The sequence below is a fragment of the Buceros rhinoceros genome, unplaced genomic scaffold (genome assembly GCF_000710305.1).
Source record: "Buceros rhinoceros silvestris isolate BGI_N320 unplaced genomic scaffold, ASM71030v1 scaffold9973, whole genome shotgun sequence".
Taxonomy (NCBI): domain Eukaryota; kingdom Metazoa; phylum Chordata; class Aves; order Bucerotiformes; family Bucerotidae; genus Buceros; species Buceros rhinoceros.
In genome coordinates, this window is record NW_010401798.1 from 17,858 (window position 1) to 32,200 (window position 14,343).

The window sequence follows — 14,343 nt, forward strand, 5'->3', positions numbered from 1 at the left end:
CTCTTTCTCTTTTTTTTTTTTTTTTTTTTCCATTCCCCACCCCCCTTTTGGTTCTTCATCCTTCTCAGATTGCAGGGGTAGAGTATGTTTTCTTCATCCAGAAGAACACAGTGAACTGGAAAGAGCGAACTCTCCGCATTGAAGCCCACAATGAGACGTTTGCCAACCGTGTTGTTGTCCTTGAGACCTGTAGCTACTCAGTAAGTGCTTTCTTCTCTTCTTGAAGGACGTGTGGGAAGTCATGCTCTAGCATACAGCGTGAAGTTGCGTGCCTGACTTTGACCCTTGGACCGCAGCACACTGAAGAGACGCCCTTGGCTGGAAAGGCTGTTGGGTGCGGGCTTTTTTCAGTGCTTTCGTAGGGCTTGAGGAACTTCTGTAGGTTGATTTGATTCCCTCATTGGGCTGTTAGGTCCTGTGGTGAGAGTAGAAACCATGGATGATGCTACAGAGCTGCCAGTGTTCCCTGAGTTTCTTTTTGGTAGGAATTCAAGTTGCTAAAAGCATCTGGAGCTTGGGCTCGTATTTAGAGCTGGGTATTTAGAAGGAAGGCCGTAACGTTTATTGTGATGAGGTCCAGAGGGAAGTCTGGTGGTTAGGTTTGCCCACAATTACGTGAAAGTTTTAGCACCTTGACATGGTCTTTGTGCTCGAAGTATTTGCAGAAAGGTCTTCAGCCTTATTTGTGGCCTGGGGTGTCTCACTTTGTGGCCATATCTCCAGCCACAGTGTGTCATTTCATTGTAATTGTGTCATTAGGGCTCACTCATCATCAAATAGCTTCATCTGGAAGCACACAGTGCTCTTTGTCCCCTAAACAAAAGTCCAGGCCCTGTTACTTGCCTGCTCTTTTGGCAGCTGGGCAACAGCTCGGCTTCTTGGGAGTAAGCAAACGGTAAGTAGCTCCTCTTCAAGGACAGCAGAGAGTTGAAAAGCTTTTGACCTTTTGGATAGTGAGGGGCTTTCCTGAGCCAGAGAGCACTTTGGTGGCTAGGTGGGACTTCCTAAGAACTACAGTAAATCAAACTTTCATCTCTGTGAAAGGTGCTGACAGTTCCGAACTGCTCCCAGGTCAACTCGGGAATCACTCGGCATTGTTGCCCTGGCTGATTTTGCCTCCGTGGGCCCTGGCTTGTGTCCTTGGGAAGGAAATGTCAGTGGCTGGGCTTTGAGGGCAGCGCTCTTCCTGGAACGGGGTGGGAGCGAGGTGTCTGCATCCTCAAGATGGGTCCCTGCTCTATTTTTACCAGCTCCCTTTTGCCTGCCGGAGCGCACCGGAAACAGGATAATTCTCATCTCTCTTTCTGCAGCGTTCTCTGAAGCAACTCGGAGAAATAATCATCCTTCTCTTGCAGTTACTTAATCTCTCCCCGGGGGAATTTGTGTCCTTTTTAGAGCTCGTATCTTTGTGGGGGTGCTGGAATTTTTTTCTTTCACGTCAGTTTGTGAACAGCAGCACCTACAGAGAAAAGGCAGAGGCTTCTCAGAAAAGGGTTAAGTTTAAGAGGAAAAGATTATAGAGGTTTTTACTATGAACTGCAGGGAAACAGCTAGAAAGGAGAGGGGTGTATTGACCTGACAGTGGGAAAACTCCCTGCTCTGCCATGTCTCCTGGGGTTTGGGAGAAGACTGACCTTAGTGGCTGAGTTTCCTATCTAAAACTAGAAAAAAGTCATTTCCCTTTTCCTTACTTTGCAGATGCAGGGGTTTTAAATGCATGTTCTGAGGGGCTGTCCCTGTATTTCCCTAAGGCGATCTAGGCATACGTTTCCAGCAGGCACTCACTACTATTTTAGTGCAGCTAAAATATCATTCAGGTCTGCTGGGGCATAGAAGGGTTTTAATCTTGATTTCCTTGTGCGTATGAAGGATGCTGGGTTAACCATAAACATCCATATGTGCAGTTCATGTTGTGTTTCTATTACTCTGGGAAGAATTAATCTGTTAAATGTAGGTCTGTTGGTAGCTCATAGGAAGTCACTTCTGTCCTCTCATTCTAAGTCTGGAGATTAAATACCCTGTTTGGTACCAGAAGTGAGGGCCCTGCTGTACTGTGAGCTATCTGCTATCATCCAGCCTTACGTGTGTCTTTGGGCTTAGGTTCACCCGGAGAATGAAGAGTGGACTTGCTTTGAACAGTCAGCGTCGCTCGACATCAAGTCATTTTTTGGCTTTGAAAGCACAGTGGAAAAAATTGCCATGAAGCAGTACACTTCAAACATCAAGCGGGTAAGCTGGGCTTCCCTCTGTGCCCTTAAACCCAACCCAAACGCCTGCTCTCAGGCTGCGCCTCTTCTCTTCTGTGTAAAGTAGACCCAGCATTGCTTTATATCCTTGCTTACAGCTCCGCAGTCACTCAGTAGGGCAAAGGAATTAAAAGCCAGTGTGCAATGAGCAGAAAAACAATCTGCTCGCTGGAATGTGGCTGCAGGGGAGGGAACAGGCTGTGCCAGAGGAGGGTACCAGTGGGTGCTGTGGGTGCCAGGCTCCTCAAACACTGAGGTCACTGTTCTCATGCAGGAAGAGAAATTGCCGGGTAAAAATCAGCTCCCCGCGTCTCCAGTGGCTTGGGCAGAGGCGCTTTCTTTGGGTGGCCTTTTCCCCCGGGCTGCAGAGGGACAGGGCAGCTCCTCAGCAGTTTGGGAGCAGGATGGAAGTGTTATCAAGGTGTCTGCATCCACAGCAGCGGAATTCACTTGGCCAGTGCGGTAATTTGCCTTTTGGATGGTGCTTTCCGACTAAAATGTTTCCAAGAGGGTCGGGCAGGTGGAAGGGGAAGACTCCTTCCCTTCTGTTTACCTCCAGTGGCGTTAGTCGTCTGTCCTGAGGCACACTCTTGGCACCGTGCTTGTTCTGGGGAGCCAGGATTGTCTCTTTCTAATGAGGGTTTTCCTCTTCAGGGCAAGGAAGTGATCGAACATTACCTGAAGGAGCTGATCTCCCAAGGGATCACGTTCATCCCCCGCTGGACACCTCCCCCGGCGTGCGGACAGAAGGATGAGCGAACCCTGGCTGGGGCACAGGATGCCAGTGACCTCCCACTTGAATCTGGGGCTCGTGGCACTACCCAAGAGCAAACCAGCAGCAACTGCCCTCCTGCAGAAGCTGTCAGCCCTGACGGTATGGGATGTCCGGGCGGTGACAGCTGCTGCCCACAGCCTGAATGCCTGGAGCAGCACGGACTGATCACTTTATTTTTACTTTTTTGGCATGAGGTTTTTCTTCTGCTTTGTAGAATGGGGAGGAGGGAAAGTTATTTTCTTTCTTCAAGAAAAATGCAAACAGTGGAACTTTTTTTGCCCCCCAAAGCCAAGAAAAACAACGTGGTCAGTGTATTTTTGTTTGAAAACAAAAATACCTGGGTTTGATCTGGCCTTTAAGGTATTTCATACCTTAAATTGGAGAAACTTAAAAGTATCTCGAGTGTGCTGTAATTGAAATATAATTAAAAATTAATGTTCTTGGGGATTGGTGTGGATGGGTTTTGCCTCTATATCAGACCAAGACAAACTCGCAGAATGTTGCCTAATGCGTTTCTCTCCCAAAAAGCCTGATCCGGACTTTATGTTTCTCTTGTGTTGATCTGATGATGATTTCTAGACTAAAATTTTTCTCAGACAGAAGGAAACAGGAAGGGCCTTTTAGTTTAGAGCTGTGGTATTAGAAATCGGAGTTGTTGTTCCTCCAAAGGACAGACAGCACTTGTTTTGCTGAGTGTAACTAGGGCAAAAGCTTGGAATTCAGATCCTCAGCGGTTTGAGTCTCTCCAGACCTTTTCTGGTAGCTCCTCTGCGTTGGAATCCATCTGGAAAAAGGTTTGAAATCCACAGTGGAGCTGACTGTAAGAAATGTTCGTGTGCTTTGAGATTAAAGTTAATCTGAGTGACAGATCCCATCTAGCAGAAGAGGAGAGTAGCTCTTATTCTGCTGCTTCTATTCATGTTCACGAAGTGATTAGCTTCTGTGGGACATCTCCCCAGCTTGTGAGCTCTGTGGATTTGGTAGGGGCGAAGCACTTACCAAGTATAATTTCTGTATTAATCAGTCAGCAGCAACGTATTCTGTGGGTGTCCAGGCCTCCTCCTGCAGTTAATGGTATCTGCTGAACAAGAAACCTGCCTGGTGAAGAACTAGGGCAGAGCTGGTTCTCCCAGCTCTCCTCCTTGTGTGCCTGCATGCCTCCAGCACAGCTACTAGCCCGTGCTGCTCCCCACTGCGCACCGCCTTCTTGCTGCCATCTGCACGTACAAGCCTTCAAGGGCACATCTGTTTCTGCCTCTGGATGCTGGCGATCTCCAGCCCCTTCTCCTTTGTCTCTCATCTGGAGGGACCTCGGGCTGCTGGTATGCACAGGGGCTTCTCCTCAGGCCAAAAGTCTCCCTTGCAGTCCGAAGTGGGAGTGGTGTTCTCTTTTCCTCCCTGGTGTCCATAAGCAAATAGCATTCCAGTTTTCAGCCCACTGCTTTTTTTAGCCTCTTGTCGCTGGAACTGTGGGTGAGCTTATTAGGACACCAAGGGATTTAAGTGCCCAGGTCTTGGGGCGGTGAATGAGGTGAGTGACAGAGCTCATGGTAATTCTGTTAAAGGTTCTGCTGGAGCAGTTCAGGGTTGAGTGAAATATTAGTGCTCTAAGAGACAGGCAGAGTGATCTGGCTTTGATACCTCACATACTGTCTGGCCTCACGCCCTAATCACTGTGAGAATCTCCCTGGCTTCCCTTGGGCAGCTCAAATGAGGCTTCTGCGCTCTTCTACTGCAAGTTGTACATAACCTGATGTGTAGAAATACCAGCACATCTCCTTTCTGGCTCAGCAAAGTCTCCTCTGAATTGCTCTTTTTCACTTTTTTCCCCCTCCAGCTGACAAACTGGACGCTGACTACATTGAACGATACCTGGGCCAGCTGACTCCAATGCAAGAGAGTTGTTTGATCCGCCTTCGCCAGTGGCTCCAAGAGACACACAAAGGCAAGGTGGGTGGGTGAGTTGTTCTCGTAGTTTGCGTGCCTTCGACACCCCAGGAATACTCGAGACAGTCTCCTCTGATGGTGTGAGGTACATTTTGGAAGGCTCTAAAATAGAGAGCTGAGGGCAGTAGGCTGGGGCGAAGACAGTGGGAGTTGGCCAGCTAGTATAGATAGAAACATTTTTCTGTCCAAAGCAGTGTGAGTACTGTGGGCTGGACACATCTCTACTCTGCTGTAACGTTCAGCAGCTGCCTGCGCTCCTCCTGCTTGAAGGGGAGTCTCTGCCTCAGGCTGTCAAGGGTTAGGGCTGGGCCGGCCACTAAATGAATGGCAGATGCTCTCTGTGAACCCCTCTCCCTTCCCAAAAGGTAGAGAAAGGGAATATGGGAGAGAGACTTATGAAAACTTAAAACTGCTTTAATGAAAATAATAATAAAATTATATATATACAAAACCAATACTGAATGCAACCCCCCCCATGGCAAACACATCACCATCACTGATGCTGTGGGCAGGTACTGGGGAAGTGCCAGCCTGGGCTCAGTGGCAGGTGGGAACTGGATTCAGCCAGATTCAGGAGCCGGATTCTGGAACTGGATTCAGGAAGGCACGGATTGGGATCTAAGGCAGAATGGACAGATTCCTCCTCGGACACTGGCCATTGAAGAAAAGAGTTTGACCCTTGTGATCCCTCGGTGTTACAGTTCTGTTGTTACCGAACTTGCAAGGAACCCCCCCTTGTGGCTTTTATTGGTACCTGTGAGTGTGGAAGGAGGAAGAGTTGTCAGCAAACCGCAGGCTGGAGAGAACAGTAGGTGTTGAGGTGGTGTGTGAAAGTCCCCCAGCAGCTGATAAGCTTCAGAGACTCGCCATGCTGCTGAGTCTGTAAGAGCTGGTAAATTCAGAACACCAAGCATCTGCCAAACCCGTCCAAGGCCACTGGTGCAGTAGCATCAACCACAGGCTGTATAACTCGGACCATGTCCAGGAGCATGCTGGACGCAGGTGGAGACTCTGGGAATATATATAGACCCGATGGAACAAAGGACCCCTTGAAGGACTGTCTGAGTGCAAGCTGCTGTCGTGACAGGACGATGCATTGCCTCTGGGTAAATAGCCAGGGCCAGCCTCCCGACTAACCGTGGTATGCTCTGAAATGGGGGACATGAGGCTCTTCAGGTCTGCGGTGACCTGTCCGGTAAAGCGGTGTGGCATCCTGTGCAGTAGGAGATATCTCAGCTGTTGGGTGAGATGAGCCCTAGATGAGCGAGACAGCAAGGCTTTATCTGTGCACGTGATCTGAAGGATCGTGGGTTTGCGTGGAAGCAGCACGACCTAAACATTTGCCTGTTGTGTTCATGGGTTGTTTTCTCTCCCCTCTCTGTCAGAGGCTGGGGAATGGAAGCTGGAGAAGGTGAGAGTGAAACAGCTGCCTCTTGGGGTGCTCAGAGTGTGTGTGAGGTCTTGTTCTTCCGACAGCACTCGCTGCGTTAGGTGCCTTGGCAAGGTACTCCTGATTGCCGAGCGCTCTTGCTGGGAGCTGCCCTGTACCTGCGTGTAGACCTCGCAAGCTCTGTTCCCTGCGCGGTCTTGAACAGGTAGGAAGGATGGTGATGGCTCTTGAAACTTCATTCTAAACGCCTTGCTGCTCGCCTGTTTGTTCAGATATCCTGTCAGAACAATACGAAATCAGGAACTTCCGTCCATGGCCTGAGTTCTCTCTGGAGATGCCGTTGCCTTGCTGTTGTTTTAATTCCAAGCAGGGATGTCCTTATTCTGCTGTCAAAATATTTGTAGGTCTCCCGTTCCTCAGGAAATGATCTTTTTTTTGTCCTCTTCATCCTGTTTCACTATCCATTCCCTGCTCCTTTCAAAGCAGACATGATCCTGGAGAATCAGATTTATCATTGCTTTAAAAATCTGAGTGGTTGAAGAAACAAACTTCAGCTGGCGATAAAATTACAGATACTTCGAGCTAGTGATCAATGGCTTCGCTCCAGGTGGAAGAATACACAGAGTTTCACTAGCAAATAGAAAAGCAGGCTGCAATTAACACTTCATTTTCTTGCATGTGGGAGTTCTTTTGCTGCTTTGGCTGGACAAAGAGACCAATTCCACCATGCAGTAAGTCCCCTCAGAGCTTTCTGCCTTTGTCCAAACAGAAGTGCTCCATTTGCCTCCTCCCTGAAGGAGTGGATGTCTGGCACGTGAAAAGTACCGAAACCTTGGACCAGCCATCCCCTCTCTCGGTCTTGCAGGAGATCCAGGAGCTGTTGATGTTGCGTCAGTTGCCTGCTGAATAACAGCTTCCTCTGAGCAGCAGAAAAGCAAATGCAAATCATCAGTGAAGATTCTGCTGCCTTTCATCTTGCTACGATGCAGAAAATTCTGGCGGTGCTCTTCAAAGTACATCTGAGATGCAGTTCAGGAAGGCTGCCCTTTTCCTTCCGGTGACATATGAACGCTGGTGTGTGGGAATGTGCTGAGCAGCCTTAACATCCCACCTCCTCCTCAGGTGCTTCTGGGCTTGGCTTTAAGCTGCCTGACTTCTACCCCTTTCTTTGGGTGGAATCAATTCTTGATACCTCTTGCAGCTTCACACCAGCTCGTGGAACGGAAGTTGCTCCCAGCCTGACACCGCCACCGGCTTTGCCTTCTGCCCTGCGTTCTGTTTTCCTGAGCAAACAAAAGAGGTTTGACTCCTGAACATGCGGCTTTGTTGTGGCTCAGATCACTCGCATTGTGCTGAGAGCAGTGCAGAGACTTGGAAGAGACTGTCCCTGACTGACGTAACTGGAGTTTCTAGTGGAAGCTTGATGTAGCAAATGAGGCCGAAAACTTCTGTGGGAGTTGGGGTGAAGGGGCTGAGGAGAGAAAGCAGCAGCGTGTGCAGCTGCAGTCCCGTGGGGTTTATAACTGCCCGGCGTCTCATCAAATGTGGCACTTCCGTGGAATCGAACAGGCTTGTCCTTCATTCCCGTGGCTTAGTATTACCAGCAGGTGTCCTGTGATTGTTAAAGGGAACATGGGAGGGCTGGGAGGAGGCTGGAAGAAGCCATTCTACAGACTGGGTCTGGGAAAGCTTTTGTACCCGTGATGTCAGAATTACTGACAGACAGTGTTGGGATGAGTAATGGAGAGAGGGTGTCTTGTAGGTTCGGCTGATCCGTTGGTTTTGATGAGAGTTCGTGTGATGTGATGGGGCAGGCAAGCCGGTGGAAGGACGCCAAAGCTTCCCAGCCCAAACACCGGCAGGGAAGCAGAAGCGGGAACTGGTGCCAGCGAGTAATTGTTGGAAGACCGTGCAGTCGTGATCCCCCTCCAAACAGCACGTGGTTCCTGTGTTACCTATGGAAGGTTCCCATCCTTTGCTGGTTTGTCCTGCAGGGATGGAAGCTCGCCCTGCCATACACCTCTGTCCTTGCGGACAGCCAGCTGGGGGAAACAGTCTGCTGCGGCTTCTGGCGACCGGATCAGGGAAAGGCTGGGAACTGGCTGCTGCTTCTGTGCTCCTGGGACCATCTGCTCCGTCAGCTGGGTTAGGTGTGGAGGGAGGGGGAAGGAATGTTATCTTAGGTTTAAGAGATAAAAAATGGTGTGTGCGCTGCAGGCTTTGTGAAACAGTGGTAACGTACCAGTCTTGATCCTTGGACTTTCTCCTCTCTCAGATCCCCAAAGACGAGCACATACTGCGATTTCTGCGGGCGCGTGACTTCAACATTGACAAAGCTCGTGAGATGCTCTGTCAGTCGCTGTCTTGGCGGAAGCAGTACCAAGTGGATTACATCCTGCAGTCCTGGAGGCCCCCCGCCCTCCTGGACGAGTACTACACTGGGGGATGGCACTACCAAGACAGAGGTTAGCAGCTGCTCCTTACACTGACACCACAGCACAGCTTGCAGTAAAGGACCTCCTGAGTAACCTGAGCTTTTCGGAGAAAGTTGTGTGGCTTCTTTGAATGTGAACACAGCAGTTCAAGGCCTGTGCAGAGCCATTCTGCTCTGCCACGGTTTTGTGATTTCCTCTGCGCAGATCAGGCAGACTAGAGCTAGTGTGAAGCAGCTCCTCTTTGATAAGGTTGCCTCGGGGATATTATTTTTATCCTTTTCAAGCATCTACTGTGGCTTTTACAAAAGGTTCTAGAGTGATAGCCTGAGAGACTAAAGCCTTTGCTCTTTAAACCCCTGTGTTTGTTTTGAAGATGGGCGACCGCTCTACATCCTTCGTCTTGGCCAGATGGACACAAAAGGTTTGGTGAAAGCTCTGGGAGAGGAATCGCTGCTGCGACATGTGAGTTGTGCCTTCGTTTCTCACTGAGTAGCTCGATTTCCCCTGGGGTGTGGAGAAGCCGCGGTGTCGTGCGGCTGGAATACCTGCCTGGCACGAGTCACTCCTGTGTTTCCTGGCTGGCAGCTCGAAGTTGGCTCAGTGGCTTTGGCACAGCTCAGCTTCTGTCTTCCTGCAGAGGCAGAAGTGAAACGCTTGTCGTGGTGCAAATGGGCCAGGAGGATGTTTTCTGATAACGTGCACTTCAGCTGTAAGCCTCCCATGGCCCTTTCATACAGCTCCACTAAGAACACTTGATCTCCGGACTCTTACAGGTCACCTTAACCTTCCCTCTCTGGCCCTGATCAGCACAGCTTTGCAGTAGAGAAGCCTTTTTTTTTAACACAGACTCTTACGCTCTGTTTTGCACACTGCAGGTTCTCAACCTGGTATGTTCTGCCTTCTGTATTTTTTGAAATGGGATCTCTGGGCTAATTCTAGTCCGTATGTCCTGGATTTCAGGTTCTGTCAATTAATGAGGAAGGACAAAAGAGATGTGAGGAAAATACCAACGTCTTTGGCCGCCCCATCACGTGAGTACACTTCATTTCTGGTACCCTTACAGAGTCTGAGCTGACATGGTGAGAAGAATGTTTCTGAGAAAGTTTTGGACCATGTCCTTTAAGGTTACCCTGAAGAGAGCAGTGTCTCCATTACGGGCTGTTCCTGGGCTTGGGGTACCTGTATGTACAAGACTTAAATGCAGATAAATTCTACAGTTTCCTATGAGAGCACGTCTTGGTCCTTCCTTACATCTTTTTGTGTCCCACTTCAGAAAAATTTAATTGTGGTGATTTTAATCCAGATCCGTGAAATTCTCTTTTTTGTTTATTCAGGAAACCATCTGCCAAATTCCACTTTCATTTAAAATGTATTTTTGAATTCTTTTTAGCTGTGAGCCTCTTCCAACAGACAGCAATCAGGGCTGGGCATCTGCTTTACCCAACAGCTACTGGCGCTCGGGCTCTGCTGCCCTAGCGGAGACCTGCTTTTTCGTGGCACTGCTGCTCTCCCCTGGCTGGCACTGATAGATCACATCCAGCCTGTGGTGTTACCAAAATATTTTGTGGATTGTAAACTGAGCAGCCACTGTGCAATGAAAGTTCTGACAGGTTTTTCTGTGTGTTTGTTTTAGATCCTGGACATGTCTGGTGGACTTGGAAGGGCTAAATATGCGGCATCTCTGGCGGCCCGGAGTTAAGGCCCTGCTTCGGATAATTGAGGTTGTAGAGGACAACTACCCTGAAACGCTGGGGAGACTGTTGATAGTGCGAGCACCCAGGGTTTTTCCTGTGCTCTGGACTCTGGTGGGTGAAACCTGGGCTGCAGGACCATAAGCACTTGTGCGTGTACAAATAGCTAAATCACCCAGTCAGTGGAAGTTCTGCTTATTGAAAGAGTTAGGGAGGGCAAAGCTTCCAGGTATCTTGTGGATGAACAACCAGAGAGGCCACAGCCTTGCTTCAGAGCAAGCCTGTAGCTCGTGGTTCTAGTGGCTGTTGTCCACCAAGGCAGGACAGGAGGTTGGACTAAACTGCAAATCCTCAGGCAGCAGTGGCAGCCCAGCCTTGGTGGAGAAGACACGTATTTTCAATCTCACGCTGGAGGATGCTCAAGAGTGATAAACATGCTTCTGCCTGGTGCCTCTGACTGTTCCGGCAACATGAGAACATGCTCGTTAAATTTCCTGTGGGATTTGTACGTGGTGTGGTGACTGCCGGGTTTGTGAAGCAGGAGATGCTGCAAGATGACATAGGCTCTTTGTTACCCTCTTCTCTGGGGAGGGGTTGCAGAGCTCTGCACTGCTGCTGGGTTGCAATCCTGCTCCTGAGGCCTAAAGCATCCATGTGAGGAGGTATAAGCGCTGTCTCTAACTGCACTCAGTGACAGTTACGTCTTCTGTCCACTCTTTATTTCAGGTCAGTCCCTTTATCAATGAGAACACAAGGCAGAAGTTCCTCATTTACAGTGGGAATAACTACCAGGGTCCAGGAGGGCTGGTAGACTACGTGGACAAAGACGTGATCCCAGACTTCCTGGGAGGAGACTGCATGGTGAGTTTTCCTTCCTGCTGCACGTGGCCAAGCTCCCTGGATTCCCTCCTCCTCACCACCCCGGCTTTCCACTCCTTTGGGAAACACGGTTAAAGCCCTGTTCTGGCTGGGGTACCCCAACTCTGGGCATGGTGCAGTCTCCCGTGCCCAGGAGACCTCGCCCTGAAGAGGTGGTACTGCCCTGGAGCAGTCAGCTCTCAGGTGGAGCTCAGGTAAACCATTATGGTTCAAGTAAGCCGAGTCCCAGTGTGAAATCTTGTACCAGCCGAGGGTGTCATCCTCTGCGTGTGATAGCCAGCAAGAGCTCACGTGCAGAGGACTTGGTCCTTTACCACTAGGTCAGTGTGAACCCTCACGTTTGTTTGTCTGACCCTTCCAGTGCACCGTCCCAGAGGGTGGGCTTGTTCCCAAGTCACTTTATCAAACGGAAGAGCTGGAGAACTCGGATCACATCCGGTTATGGACAGAAACTATCTATCATTCTGCGAGTGTCCTCAAAGGAGCTCCACATGAGGTACAGACCAGGCCTTGGTGGGGAAATAAAGCTTCCTCAGTTTCCCTTCTGATATCATTCTGTTCTCAGTGGCGTGGCCAGGACAGTAACAGTGGGAATACAAGAAGGTACACGGTGGGAAGAGTCTGAGGGGGTCGTCAGAAAACAGAATGACCAAAAAAGGAGGACTTGAGTGTCAAAACGGGCCACAGCTTCACCAGTGATGAGAAACTCTGCTTGGCCTGCTCAGATTCCTGAAAGGCAGCAGTGCCTTTGCACCTGGAAAGTGCTCTTTGCTGGGTCCTGGCCCCTTCGCTTCACTTCCATTGACGTTTTCCCTGACAGAGTGGAGAGATGAAGTAAAAGTGTCTGAGCAGAAGCACTGGGGCCGCAGGCTGGCACTGGGAATCACTCTATGTCCTCCTCGGGAATCGAGACCAACAGCGTAACTGAAGGGTTGTAGAGAAAAGCGTATTTGCAGAGTGGAGAGGATTAGCCTGGCTGCTGCTTGAGGACCTGAATCTTCCCAACGTGCTCGTTCTGTTCCCTTCCTAGATAGTTGTGGAGATTCTGGAAGGGGAATCTGTCATCACCTGGGACTTCGACATCCTGAAGGGAGACGTGGTGTTCAGCCTCTTTCACTCCAAACGGGCTCCTGAAACAAGTCATAAAGAAGCCACGTTACCGAGCACCTCCGCTGGTGGGGACAATATGCAGCTCATCAGCAAGACGTGGGTCCTTGGGGTGGATTACAGCCGGGTGGAGTCTCCACTGGTCTGCCGGGAAGGAGAGAGCATCCAGGTCAGATGGGTTTGGGTCCTGGCGTGGCTCTTACAGTCCTTGCACACTCCACAATGGTCTGGTGGTGGGGAGGGGAAGGGGTCACTGGCGTGGGAAGGCATGTGTTGCTTGGAGATGATTGTAGTTATCACCCTCTGGATTCCCTGTGAAAGCGGCTGCTAGTGCAGCCCAAATTTAGGCTGAGCCCTTGGAAAGAGCTTCGCTAATCCACGAAAGCTCACTGAAAATAGCCGTTCTTTTTTATTACCAGCATTACAGGGGTGGGGCTCGAGCGTGTGCAAGTGAGTGCTGTGTGATTCTCCAAGTCAGCTCAGCAGTTTGCTTTGACTTCAAGTCATTTACCTGTTTCTTAAGATGCCCGGTAGTCACCTGAGGGCACTTTCCTTCTCTTCCAGGGATCTCACGTGACTCGCTGGCCTGGCTTTTACATTCTGCAGTGGAAGATGCACGGCCCTGGGCCCTGTTCTGGCACCAGCCTCCCGCGGGTCGATGATGTTCTCGCCTCTCTGCAAGTTTCCAGTCACAAGTGCAAGCTCATATACTACTATGAGGTGCTCGCTTCCAAGGACTTCAGGTAGGGGAGTTCCGGGGGCGGGTGTTCCGTCCAGCCTGCAAGAGGAGAGAGATGAGTGAAACGTCCCAACACCATTGACCTCTGCAGGGTGCGTTTCACTGTGATGAGTTAGAGGGATGCAAACTCGGGGGCACCATCTTTAGTCTTGTAGGTCGTAAGGGACTCCTTGGCTGTACATCCACTAGTGGAGCTGGTGCTTCAGTTCTCGCTTCCAACTGCCTCAAGATGGGGAGGGTTTTGACTGAGGAGGTTTTTGATCTGAGTTGGAACACTTTGAGAAGTTACTTGGAGTAACTTAACAAATACTAAGTTTCATGTTACACTTAAAGGATGTCAAAGTTGTGACTTGGAGTATCTTTAGTGTAGGTGAACCCCTCAGGCTCATCAGGATTTGCCTGGCCTCCTTTAATGCCAAAAGTACTTTCCAAATCGCTCAGTAATTTGAATTCTTTGCACATTCTTGACCTTTCACTCAGAGCTGGAGGAACCGTTAGGTAGAACAGACCTGCAGATGGGCAGGTGGCAACCTCATGACCTGGCCAGACCCTGTGGAGTTGGAGCAGCAGCAAACTCCTGCTCCAGTCATTTAAACCTGTTCCTTGCTGCTCTAAAAATGGTGACATAAAACATGTCACCATGGAGAGCCCTGGCTGCTTTTGGCAGAGGGAGCTGAAGGCCGTGGCTAGACGAGCTGAAGCTGGGACTCTGGTGCTCCGCAGGCTGCAGCTCTTGGGTTAGCAGCGGTGCTGTGTTCTCTGCGTCTGTGCGCTCTTGAGTTTTTCTTTCTGCTCAGGACAGTGAGTGCAGCCCCACGCAGGCTCTGGCCATGTCCCGCTCCCAGCAAGAGACACGGTGTGATATCTGCAGCTGGGATAAAACATGTCTTTGCTGACAAGTTAATTTTTCATCGTGACACAGAGGTTCTTGGAGACCAAGTTGAAAACAATGGGACAAAAAATAAACTACTTTTGCCAGCATGGCAGAGCGTCGGTTGCGCTGTCGGGTGAGTAGAGTTACCTGCTAGTAGATGCCTTCCTAACAACAGCATCTTTTTTGTCCCATCCCAGGGGATCCATGTCAAGCCTGGAATCTTGCAACAGTGGCTTTTCCCAGCTGAGCGGAGCGACGAC

The 14,343-nt window shown here is 50.0% G+C and overlaps 1 protein-coding gene across 1 annotated transcript in view; it reads left to right on the forward strand.

Moving 5' to 3' along the window:
- Positions 1–14,341, forward strand: part of LOC104490141 (SEC14-like protein 5) — a gene marked incomplete at its 3' end in the record, with an annotated part of 30,174 nt that extends 15,833 nt beyond the window's left edge. Inside the window, exons 4-16 of the mRNA XM_010132389.1 lie at positions 69–200; positions 2,101–2,229; positions 2,901–3,120; positions 4,859–4,971; positions 8,634–8,823; positions 9,167–9,255; positions 9,754–9,824; positions 10,427–10,598; positions 11,211–11,345; positions 11,725–11,859; positions 12,394–12,639; positions 13,035–13,213; positions 14,281–14,341. Coding sequence (XP_010130691.1) covers positions 69–200; positions 2,101–2,229; positions 2,901–3,120; positions 4,859–4,971; positions 8,634–8,823; positions 9,167–9,255; positions 9,754–9,824; positions 10,427–10,598; positions 11,211–11,345; positions 11,725–11,859; positions 12,394–12,639; positions 13,035–13,213; positions 14,281–14,341 — 1,872 coding nt within the window. The remainder of the gene's footprint in view (positions 1–68; positions 201–2,100; positions 2,230–2,900; positions 3,121–4,858; positions 4,972–8,633; positions 8,824–9,166; positions 9,256–9,753; positions 9,825–10,426; positions 10,599–11,210; positions 11,346–11,724; positions 11,860–12,393; positions 12,640–13,034; positions 13,214–14,280) is intronic.
- Positions 14,342–14,343: the final 2 nt, after the last annotated feature.